At 40.4% G+C, this 12003-nt stretch overlaps 1 protein-coding gene and 1 non-coding gene across 2 annotated transcripts; both read left to right on the plus strand.

The window, feature by feature from the left end:
• Positions 1-1562: 1562 nt before the first annotated feature.
• Positions 1563-1636, plus strand: Trnan-guu (transfer RNA asparagine (anticodon GUU)). The gene has a single exon. It is a non-coding gene; the product is annotated as a tRNA-Asn (tRNA).
• An 8234-nt stretch (positions 1637-9870) lies between these two features.
• On the plus strand, positions 9871-11631 carry LOC145496597 (protein Wnt-8b-like). Its single transcript, XM_081476301.1, has 2 exons — positions 9871-10242; positions 10935-11631. The coding sequence occupies exons 1-2, from the start codon at positions 9949-9951 to the stop codon at positions 11403-11405; spliced, it is 765 nt and encodes a 254-aa protein (XP_081332427.1). The 5' UTR covers positions 9871-9948; the 3' UTR covers positions 11406-11631.
• The last annotated feature ends 372 nt before the right edge of the window (positions 11632-12003 follow it).

Here is a 12003-nt window from a genome sequence, read left to right on the forward strand (position 1 = left end):
GAATGCAAGTGTCACGGTGTTACAGGGAGTTGCAATTTGAAAACCGGCTGGAAGCAACTGACCCCTTTTAACGTCATTGGATTAGAACTGAAACAGAAATACCACGCAGCTGTCCGAGTATCCTTCTTGAACAACAAGCTTCACAAACGGGACAACAACCGAGACAGACTGGTGGCTAAAAAAGAAAAGAAGCTGGTTTACCTCGACTCGTCCCCAGACTACTGTGCCGAAGGAACGCGACCGCCGGCTCCCCTAGAATGTTGGGAAGGACATGCCAAAGTGAAAATGCATCCACCGAAGAATGCAGATCTCCTTGTAACTCTTGTAATCTGCGACACCAAACAGTAGAACATTACAAGCAAGTCAAACGTGGATGTAAGTTCGTGTGGTGCGGTACTGTTAAATGTAGGTTATGCTCCGTGAAGCATTCACTCACAACTTGTGTGTAATGAGGATGTTTTCCGAAAGAAAAAAAAGCAAAACTTGAAGAACACTTTTGTAGTTCAGTCTTTAGATTCTACGATCGAATAGTGAGCGAGAAATGCAGCCGAGTTATTAAATGACTGTCGCTAATAGAAAACGCCGGGAAGAGTTAATATAGAGGATATTACATGCCCGCGCGTGGGTACGAATTTTATCTTCGAGATTTCAACTCGATATCTTACGAGGGAGCGCAGCGAACGAGTGAGATATTGAGTTGAACACGAGAAGATAAAATTCGTATCCACGAGCGGACATGTAATATTCTGTTTATTATATAAACATACTAATGACGACGTTTTTGACGATTTTCCGAAAATTTCCTACAACTTTCCGAAATTGTTCTCCGAAGGCCAAACGAACACTTCCGAACATTTCCGAACATTTTACGAAGATTGCCGAAGACGACCGAAGAAGATCCGAAGATGTTTCGATCACGCATCAACAAATTTAAGTGTAGTTTAAAGGGACAAAAGAGAAATGTTATCAAAAAGGAATGGACGGAATGATATCTTCACAGTGTGAAAGATAAAAATAGTATCTTCACTGGGCGCGATGAAGATGAAGATTTTTTAGTAAAAGCAGGAAATGGGCTCCTGGTAAAAGGAAAAATCCTGGTATTTCGCTGGTGTTTATACAATAAAGTTCAGTATTGTAGCCCGCACTATCAACAAAGAAGAGAATAATTTTACCTATCATATAAAAGTCGGTGACTAAATTGCTCAGTGTGAAAAATAACTACTGTGCAGTTTCACTCTACTTGCTTTAGAAAAATAACTTGAGAGAGATAACCACTCCTGAAAATAGTTTGACTCAAGGAGTTGGCGAAGACAGGAAAAACGGGGGGAAGTAAATTAAATTAAATTATCCGGTGGTTAGCTCTCTGCTCCGGTGGGGGCTTCTTTGAGTTTATGATGGGGCGAGAGAGAGGGGCACCGACCCAAGGATGACCCATCTAAGAATTCGAAGGACTAACTCGGAAAACCTCCATAAATTACTACCCTCTTGCTTTCTAACGAAATTAGTTTCGAGTTGTCTCGAAATAATTTTGTTATTAATTTGACCAATGTTATCCAATAAGAGTCTCCGTGGCGCAATCGGTTAGCGCGTTCGGCTGTTAACCGAAAGGTTGGTGGTTCAAGCCCACCCGGGGACGAATGTATTTTTTCTATCCAACGATGTGCCAGCAAATGTAATGTAACCCGTTCACATTGCCCCGAATTTGAAAACGGAGGTCTATTTCTAGGGTTAGTCCAACCGTCCACACTAATCCGTCAAGAAAACGGAAGCTTTATTTTTTTTTCAAAAACGCTCTTTAATCCGGGGAAATTTGAAAACGCCGGCTTTTCGTTTCCATGTGGACGGAAAACATTTTAAAAACGGAACTTTTCCAAAACGATGACATCACAATAATCGTATGATTTCCCTGACCGAGTTTTCCCCAGACACAAATCCAAAATGATCGGTATAGTGGATGGAAATCATTGATGCGCTTCTAGAGTGAAGGCTCCGTTTTCAAATTCGTTTGGAGTAGTGTGGAAGGGGCGTCACTCTACTTTTTCAAATGCCGGCTTTTGTCCAGTTTACGTAAACGAAATAACCTGCAAACAAATGAACCATAAACAAGGGACATCCGCTCGCACAGACTACGAATGAACATGATTCTCTAAGATCTTATTGATCATTCATAAAGAAGATTATTGAAAGGCATTAGAAGTCATAACATGCAACTTGCGTTAAACACTGTTAATTAATAACCTGCAAGTCTTTGGAAACATGATCATCGCGCTTTTTATAAATTCTCCATCTTCAGTTCCTGCGCATTTGTTTGAACACGACGGCACAAATGGTTCCCTAAAATTGAAAGTGGAAAAATGTCACCTAAACAACTCAGTAATGGAAACAAAGGTGAAAAAAGTTTCGCGGTCAAATCCATAACGGCATTGTTATTACTCCGCGTAATTAGCGCAAAAATCTCACCTCTTTTGTGTACCAGCAAATTGCATGTCACTTAGTTCAGACAGTTTACGCTCCCAATGCTGTTTTTCTTTCTTTCTTTTTTTTTTTTAATAAAAGTGTTTCAAGAAATGTTACGCCACCTGTCTAACTAAATCAACGGTATCAGAGACTTAAGGCGCGCGTGTTTTTTTTTTCCTTTTGCGTGTTCAAGTAATGATTTTCTTTGTCGTTGTTTCTTTTTGCAAGGCGGGCAACAAGTATGCAAGTTTGCCCACACAAACTGTTATTGTTTATGACAATAAAAAGATTACTGTTTTCTAATATTACTATCTGAAGTAGAGCAGAACAACGGTTTAGGCCTGTCCACACTACGCCGGAGAATTTGAAAACGCAGCTTTATTTCTCCGGTTAGCCCTACCATCCACGTTACAATGATCCGTCACGAAAACCGAGCTTTTCGAGAACGCTCTTTAAACCGGAGGAATTTGAAAAACGCTGGTATTGCGTTTTGGTGTCAGGACGGAAAATATTTTGCAAACGGAGCTTTTTGGAAACAATGACGTCAAGATAATCACGTGGTTTGCTTGCCGCGTTTTCCTAAAGGTAAATTCAAAATGACCTATGATTGTTGCGTTTTTAAATTTCGTCGGTGTAGTGTGTACTGAAAACATTTGATGCGTGTTAAGACTGAAACCTCCGTCTTCAAATTTCTCTAAGTGTGGACAGCACCTATCAGAGACTCGACTTGATTCGCGCGTGTTTTTTTTTTTTTTTTTTTTTTTTTTTTTTTTTTTTTTTTTTCCGAGTTCGCGTGTTCAAATAATGAGCATGTTTATCATTGTTTCTTTTTGTGAGGCGTGCAACAAGATAACAAGCTTGACCACACAAAATATTTGGATATGACAAGAGCTGGATTACCTTGTTTTCTAATATTACTCAGTCTGAAATAGAGCAGAAAAACGGTTTATGATCGCATTTTGAGGAAAAGAAACAAGAGCTCAAAAACGTATCATGCATACATTGTGAGCAAACAAATCTCACCTCTGCATTCTGGAAACACTGATATGTGTACAAAAAATGTCATAACAATTGCTGTCATGTGTAAACTTTTTTTACTTACGTTCGCGTGCTTAAACAATTAATGAATTTGTTTATCAGTTAATTTTTTTCTCTTCGTTCTGTAGAATACGCCAACAAAACACTTTTAAGACAGAATATGACTTAAACCAGAAACTGACCCAATCTGACATATAAACTATTCTATATATGATGAGAATGAGATTACCTTTCTGAAAAAGATTACTTTTAACAAACTTATAACTTATAGATAAGCTTTAAACAAGATTTTTTTTTTCAAATGGCTTCATGAAAATCACCGTGTTATCTTAACTTTACAAACAACAAATTGACAATGATAATCATGGTTTTGTTTCACACCTTTTTGTTTCAAAAAAATATCACCTCTACAATTGTGCAGAAAAGTCGCACCTCGTCTCGCGTGGGATGATTTATTAAGAAAAGAAAACTTGCTCTTTTGTTATGCTTAGTAAAGCCATAAGTATATAAGGAACGCGCACAAACAAATGTTCTATCATAACGCGGTTGCAACGATCGAAGAAACACAAGCGCGAATCACTACTCCACTATGAAGTTGCCTCTGATGTTCTTGGCGATTCTGTTCGTTTTGATTCATACTCGGCAAGGACGCAGCGAAACTACGTAAGTTTTATTTAAATCGAAACTCTAAGATTTTAGTTAGTCAAGCAACATAGATCTCCAGTTAATTTCCTAGAATTATTACACTCGTGCGCAAGCAACCAAAGGCAAAAAGAAAACATGAATTGGCTGTCGTGTGCTCATTTGATTCTCGAGTTTTTCCACGCGAGTCGCGCACTTCTCTCGTGTCCTATTCGTGTCGCAAACTTCTCGTTTGTTTCTACTACGAGACGTTTCTCAGTTAGCCGAGCATTACGGTTGTTACTTAGAAATGGTTATCTAGGTGCAAAACCTTTCACGCCAAATTAAGTTGATCAGACTTAGTAAGTTTAAAATGACTTTGTCATAAATTAGTTATGCCAAGTGAGTTATTTTACGAGCGTGGAAAGTGTGGTTGTTTTTTGTGCGTCAGTTTGATTTATCGCTTATAAGTTGTCGTGCGCTAATCGTTCTATGCACAAGAGGTCACAAGACGTCAAAGATCTAACTGTCAGCATGTTTTAGTCCTAATAGTTGAATTGTTATTTAACTAAGGTTTGCTTGCTTTACTTTTTTACAGGTCCAATGGTGGCATGGGTAATGCAATTCTTCGACAAAAGGTAATTTACGGTTGTTTTTGAGAGAACAGAAAATCAGTTATAGATGTGCGGAAAAAGTCTAGATCAACGCTCTCTAGGTTTAAGTTTTCGATATTGGTCATGATGAAAGAAAGGCGTACATTAAAAAATTAGTATATTCAGGATAGAAAACGTGTTAAGGATAGAATAGAGAAGGAAATAACCTCAGTTTTCACGCAGGCTTTATTTAGTGCAGTTGTGCGCTGTCAGTAGCTGTTTTTTTATTAGCCGTGTGATCATAATGATAAAGATCGATCTTGAACGTCACGAGCTTTCAGCTGAGAGATCAAGACCGTTTTGTAATTTAATTTCTTTTAAATTTATTTAGTGCAGTTGTGTACAGCGAGTAGCTGTTTTTTTATTGGTAGTGTGATCATAATTGTAAAGATCGATCTCGAGCGTCTCGAACTTTCAGCTGAGAGATCAAGACCGTTTTGTAATTTTCTTTTAAAATTCCAGTAACAATTAAGTAACGAACAAACAAACAAAATCACCGTCTCTTTAAGGGACACCATTACTCCGAAAAGTTTAGAATCAAACGCAAAACTCCTTTGGAACCTAATTTAAAATTTCTAGCAATCCCAGTTTGACTCTGACCCTAACAAAAGGTGCCAACTATCAACATCTTACTGCGTTTGTTTATATGTTACTTACGTCTACGTGCTAGTCTAAACCAGCCTAAATGAAGTGAGTCTTTCTTTCGTTTTCAGAATTATCCTTTGTTTTTGCGCATCGTAAGAGAGGGAGGCCAGCGTGGATTGACGGAGTGTCAGCAACAGTTTAAAAACGAGGTCTGGAACTGTTCGTTGGGGAACAAGATCGTCTACAAACAGTTGCCCATCTTTGTTAAAACATCTTTGACTCACGGTAAGATCGAGTTAATTTTTCTTAGCCCTGTAATGTGAAACAACTGACTTCCACATAGGAGTATGTTCTCGGTTATATATTAAGCGCGTTTGTTTTTCTTTTATTGAACGTGAAGAGTGTAAAAAAGTCACGGTATAATTTTTTATCGTGTAATTGACATTTCGACCTTTATATTATCACTTGTTTCGTCTGAGAAAATTGAGAATAATTCGCATCGCGGGCATTCAGTCCAGAAAAGAGTCTGATATAGCTGACTTGGTCGTGTCTTTTGAACTAATTTGTGTTTGGAAATACCTTTAAAAAACACATTTATGAAGTTGACCAGAGATGAGAAGTGGCAAAACGGTGCTTTAGCCACTGCGCATTTTTACCTTGCACCTTCTTCTTACTAGTATTTTAGCCTAATTGATCTCTTTCCCGCGGATTTTTGTTCTGTCCATGTAGTATTACGAGCCTTATCATGGGCGACAAATCACTCCTTTAATTTTGGTGCCAAATTTCAGCGTTAATCTGTATGTGTAAATAAATTATCTTATCTTATCTTAATCTCTAATTTCACACCAGTGAAATTACAAAAGCTGCCATGACAAGGTTTGGTGTGAAATTTGTCGATACAATAAACAAGTAAAAGCCCGCGATCGTAAGCGTAATTTGTCGCCCATGATAGTAAAAGGTAATCAAATGGTATAGCCCTGAAATTAAAAAGCAATTTCACTTGCAGTTTGTCAAAATTCTAATAATTTCCCTCGCCTTAAGATTCTGAAAATTAGTTCGTATAGTGTGATCGTCCGGGTGAGTGTAGTTCTGAAAAGAACTGTTGTTGGTGACTGACGTTTCGACAACCTGAGCGGAAGTCATCTTCAGAGTCAAGTGAATAGTGTTTGTCAGTCGATGATGTTATAAGTCTGGTCCGTTGAACGTGATTGGTCAGTATAGCCATGATGGTATTGGCTGAAAGACTCGTGTATAGTTTGTCATCAGTCATTGGTGGGTTTCGATCCGTCTATTGTTAGTCAAGTAGGTCGGTTTTGGTCCGTGTATTGTTAAGTCGGTCTGTTAGAAGTCCGTTTGTCGGTTTCGTTTCTGTCGTGGATAAGTCGTTTGTAAGGCGCCGGTAGTTGTTGACATCTGTTAAGAGGCGTTTGTTCTAGGTTAGTGTACCAGCTTTCCAGAGTCAGTCGTTGAAAATAGTTTGTACTGTAGGTTAAGCACTGAGCAGAGTCCCAGTCAATGTTGTGGTTTGTCAGTTGATGATGTACAGCAATGTGATTGTTGGCATCACCATTTCTCGTGGCTCGTTTGTGTTCAGTCAGTCTCGTGTTAAGGTTTCTGCCAGTCTCACCAATGTAGGAAGCCTGGCAGTCGGAGCATTTGATCTTGTAAACTGCTCCCTGTCTGTCGTTAGGTTCGTCTCTGTCTTTCACGTTGGTCAGTAAGTGTCGTAACGTAGTTGTAGGTTTGTGCGCTACACGAATGTTGTAGGGCTGTAAGATCCGCGAGATGGTCTCAGAAGTGCCCTTAATGTAAGGTATAGTCACTGTAGTAACAGGCGTAGGGTTCCTGTTCGTAGCGTCAGCTTCAGTAGGTCGGTAAATGTTTCGTCTAATAAAGTCAGCGTTGTAGTTGTTTTTGTGAAAAACACGTTCAAGGTATCTGTTTTCGTCACGTAAGCTGTCCGGTGTGTCACAAACTAGTTGCGCTCGTCTCGTCAAAGTCTTTATAGTCGTGGCTTTGTGTGAAGTCGGGTTGTAGGATGATTCGTCAAGTAATCTGTCGGTATGCGTCGGTTTTCTGTACACTGTCGTTCGTAGTTCGTTGTTGTCGCGGCTTACCAAACAGTCTAGAAAAGGAAGTTTTCCATTTTCTTCGATCTCTTTAGTAAACTGGATGTCGGCGTTCTGTTCGTTTAGGTGGTCGTGAAAATCGTCAATTTCGTCTTTGTGAACGGCGGTAAAGGTGTCGTCAACGTAGCGTAACCAAAGCATTTCTTCCCATCCCTTAGACAAAACCGAGACTCACGTACTGTCCTACGGACTAAAACACTCAGGGACGCCTAAACGGATACCGACCGAGTCTATTGTATCTAGTGTTGAGGCGGTTCTGTCTCGTCAGCGAGACTTATCAGAATCTGCCAAGGATAACATCAGAAGCAGAATTGCTTCCACGGTACAATCAGCCTCTATACCTGACAATAACTTGACAAAAGACGAACAGCAAGCACTGAAACGACTGAAAAACGACAACAACATTGTCATACTACCAGCCGACAAAGGACGTGTCACTGTTGTTATGGACAAGACTGACTACTTTGACAAAATGGACGCACTCGTTAACGACAAACAAACTTACGAAGAACTTAAACGCGACCCGACGCCAGCACTTCAACGTAAACTTAACAGCAAAATACTTACGCTTAAAAAGACTGACGCTATTGACACTCAACGCTACTATCGACGGAGGTGCTCAGTACCTCAACCACCGAAACTTTACGGACTACCGAAACTGCACAAACCTGGTATACCGATGCGACCTATAGTGTCATTCTGTGGGTCCCCTACGTATCAACTATCTAAGTACTTGACGACCATACTGCAACCCCTTACTGACAAATCAAGACGCAAACTACAATCTACGGAGAACTTTATTGACGCTATTAAGACAGTACAGATACCTGACGACTACAAACTTGTGTCTTTTGATGTGAAATCACTGTTCACCAGTATTCCACTTCAATTGGCATTACAGTGTACCGAGACCGCTATACAACAATCTACTGTTAAACTACCGTTACCTACAGAAGACATCATGGACTTACTGAACCTTTGCCTTACATCGACTTACTTTCAGTAGAACGGTAAACACTACAAACAGTTGCATGGAACAGCAATGGGGTCGCCTGTTTCTGTTGTTGTCGCAGAAATTGTGATGCAACACGTGGAGGAACGCGCCCTTGCAACTTGGCGACAAACGATACCGCTTTGGTTACGCTACGTTGACGACACCTTTACCGCCGTTCACAAAGACGAAATTGACGATTTTCACGACCACCTAAACGAACAGAACGCCGACATCCAGTTTACTAAAGAGATCGAAGAAAATGGAAAACTTCCTTTTCTAGACTGTTTGGTAAGCCGCGACAACAACGAACTACGAACGACAGTGTACAGAAAACCGACGCATACCGACAGATTACTTGACGAATCATCCTACAACCCGACTTCACACAAAGCCACGACTATAAAGACTTTGACGAGACGAGCGCAACTAGTTTGTGACACACCGGACAGCTTACGTGACGAAAACAGATACCTTGAACGTGTTTTTCACAAAAACAACTACAACGCTGACTTTATTAGACGAAACATTTACCGACCTACTGAAGCTGACGCTACGAACAGGAACCCTACGCCTGTTACTACAGTGACTATACCTTACATTAAGGGCACTTCTGAGACCATCTCGCGGATCTTACAGCCCTACAACATTCGTGTAGCGCACAAACCTACAACTACGTTACGACACTTACTGACCAACGTGAAAGACAGAGACGAACCTAACGACAGACAGGGAGCAGTTTACAAGATCAAATGCTCCGACTGCCAGGCTTCCTACATTGGTGAGACTGGCAGAAACCTTAACACGAGACTGACTGAACACAAACGAGCCACGAGAAATGGTGATGCCAACAATCACATTGCTGTACATCATCAACTGACAAACCACAACATTGACTGGGACTCTGCTCAGTGCTTAACCTACAGTACAAACTATTTTCAACGACTGACTCTGGAAAGCTGGTACACTAACCTAGAACAAACGCCTCTTAACAGATGTCAACAACTACCGGCGCCTTACAAACGACTTATCCACGACAGAAACGAAACCGACAAACGGACTTCTAACAGACCGACTTAACAATACACGGACCAAAACCGACCTACTTGACTAACAATAGACGGATCGAAACCCACCAATGACTGATGACAAACTATACACGAGTCTTTCAGCCAATACCATCATGGCTATACTGACCAATCACGTTCAACGGACCAGACTTATAACATCATCGACTGACAAACACTATTCACTTGACTCTGAAGATGACTTCCGCTCAGGTTGTCGAAACGTCAGTCACCAACAACAGTTCTTTTCAGAACTACACTCACCCGGACGATCACACTATACGAACTACTGATACTCCTGGGTTCAAACCATTTACTGTATTCTGAAAATTACTGGAATTTTGACAAAACCCGGGCGAAATCTTCTCCTTGTTTCACTCGTCATCGCTTGATTACCCATACTAATTATGTGTCATCGTCATTTCATTTCAGCCACTCGAGAAACAGCTTTCCTTCACGCCATCAGTTCAGCCGCCATCACACACGAGTTTACTCATCAGTGCAGCCAGAACAGAATACCCGGATGTAAGTGCGGCAAGACCAGAAAACAACCAAAAGCAAACAGCGGCTGGCAGTGGGGAGGCTGCAGTGACGACATCAAGTTTGGAGAGAAGGAGACGAGACGCTTTATTGACAAACTTGAGAAGGGAAACGACGCCCGCACAGCATTTAACCTGCATAATAACGAAGTAGGAAGAAAGGTAAACCGTCTTCAAATCATTAATGTATAAAACGATGCAATCTTAGAAAGACCTGAATTAATTTTATGAATTACTTTTCGGCCATAAACCAAACAGTCGGAGAAATGTTGAATGGCGTCAATTGCAATAGAGTGTCCTTTAGCGCAATCTCGGTCTGGGTCGCGAGTTATAAATCAAAGTTTGTGTCTACTTTCAAAAGTTATAATCGTGACCTTGTTCCTAAAATAAAGAAGTGAAATTTCATTGTAACGACAGAAGCTTTAAACATTTAGAAGTAGGATGCGCGAATTCGCTCAAGTGTCTATGTTTCATGTATGTTACAGTGAGGTCCGAGCAAATCAGCTGGTATTCTTATCAGTATTCAAGAGGCGGAGAAGAGACATTGTTCAATTATAAAGGGGAAAGAATCGAACTTTTGCGGGGGATTGTCCGGTCGTAGAGGTTTTTTGTTGAAAATTTATTAACTTTTTTGTCAGAAAGCGGACAAGGGACGTGATTTATATCCACCTTGTTCTTATGTTAAGATACACATGAAAGATTTAACAAGAATTTACAATGGGAATGTAGTTGTTTTGGGCTAATGGTCCTAATGATCAAACGGATTTAGTCGTCCCGTCATCAACATTGATAAAGTGCCACTTTACTCTTTGGGGGTGTAATTTTTACATCTTGTGTTTCTCGTCTCATAACAGGTTGTTCGAGCGAATCTCAGAAAAGAACGCAAGTGTCACGGTGTTACAGGGAGTTGCAATTTGAAAACCTGCTGGAAGCAGCTGGCCCTTTTTAACGTCATTGGATCAGAACTGCAACAGAAATACCGCGCAGCTGTCCGAGTATCCTTCCTGAACAACAAGCTTCACAAACGGGACAACAACCGAGACAGACTGGTGGCTAAAAAAGAAAAGAAACTGGTTTACCTCGACTCGTCCCCAGACTACTGTGCACGGAACGCGACCGCCGGCTCCCCTGGAATGCTGGGAAGGACATGCCAAAGTGAAAATGCATCCACCGAAGAATGCAGATCTCTTTGTAACTCTTGTAATCTGCGACACCGAACAGTAGAACATTACAAGCAAGTCATGTGTAGATGTAAGTTCGTGTGGTGCTGTACTGTTAAATGCAGGTTATGCTCCGTGAAGTATCCACTCACAACTTGTGTGTAATGAAACGTTAAGTTTGGGTTCAGTTCGATCCTTTTTTTTTTAATTTAAAGGCAAAAGTTCTTCTGTATATAGTTTGCCAAGTTACTGTTTTAGGGAAATACTGTTGAAATTTTTAATAGGACGCATTTTCTCCTAACTTATGTTAAGCTATATAGCCAGCGTTCCTGGAATTCGAAGGACAATTAAATAGTTCTTGAAACTCAGGTGTAATATACGTAATAATATACCCACGCGTTTCATAAATTAACCGACGTATAAAGTTGCTTTTTGCCATATTAAAAGTGTGTTGAAAAAAATGTTAAAGGGATGTATTGTTTCTCTTTTCCTAATGCGTAAGAAGAAATACATTTTATCGCACTTTATTGAAAACGTCAGCGCTCCTCGTCTCCAGGATTTCACGCGGCCATTTTTTTCTCGCGGTAGTCTTTCACGTCACGCACGACGGACTAAGCGAAAGAGGGACTACTCGTAGTCTAGCTTTAAGGTAAATTGAGTTGTCTGAGAAGCAGAACATGCTTTCTGAAAGAAAAAAACACAACAAAACAAAACTTGAAGAAAAATTTTCGTAGTTTAGTCTCTAGTTCTATGATCGAATAGT

The sequence above is a fragment of the Orbicella franksi genome, chromosome 9, assembly GCF_964199315.1.
Source record: "Orbicella franksi chromosome 9, jaOrbFran1.1, whole genome shotgun sequence".
In the NCBI taxonomy this organism is placed as follows: domain Eukaryota; kingdom Metazoa; phylum Cnidaria; class Anthozoa; order Scleractinia; family Merulinidae; genus Orbicella; species Orbicella franksi.

Excerpts from the sequence above, each read along its gene's own strand:
- LOC145496597 (XM_081476301.1), top strand. The coding sequence starts at position 9,949 with ATGTGTCATCGTCATTTCATTTCAGCCACTCGAGAAACAGCTTTCCTT. Across the intron at positions 10,243-10,934 it reads ATAACGAAGTAGGAAGAAAG|GTTGTTCGAGCGAATCTCAG; the intron begins GTAAACCGTCTT and ends GTCTCATAACAG.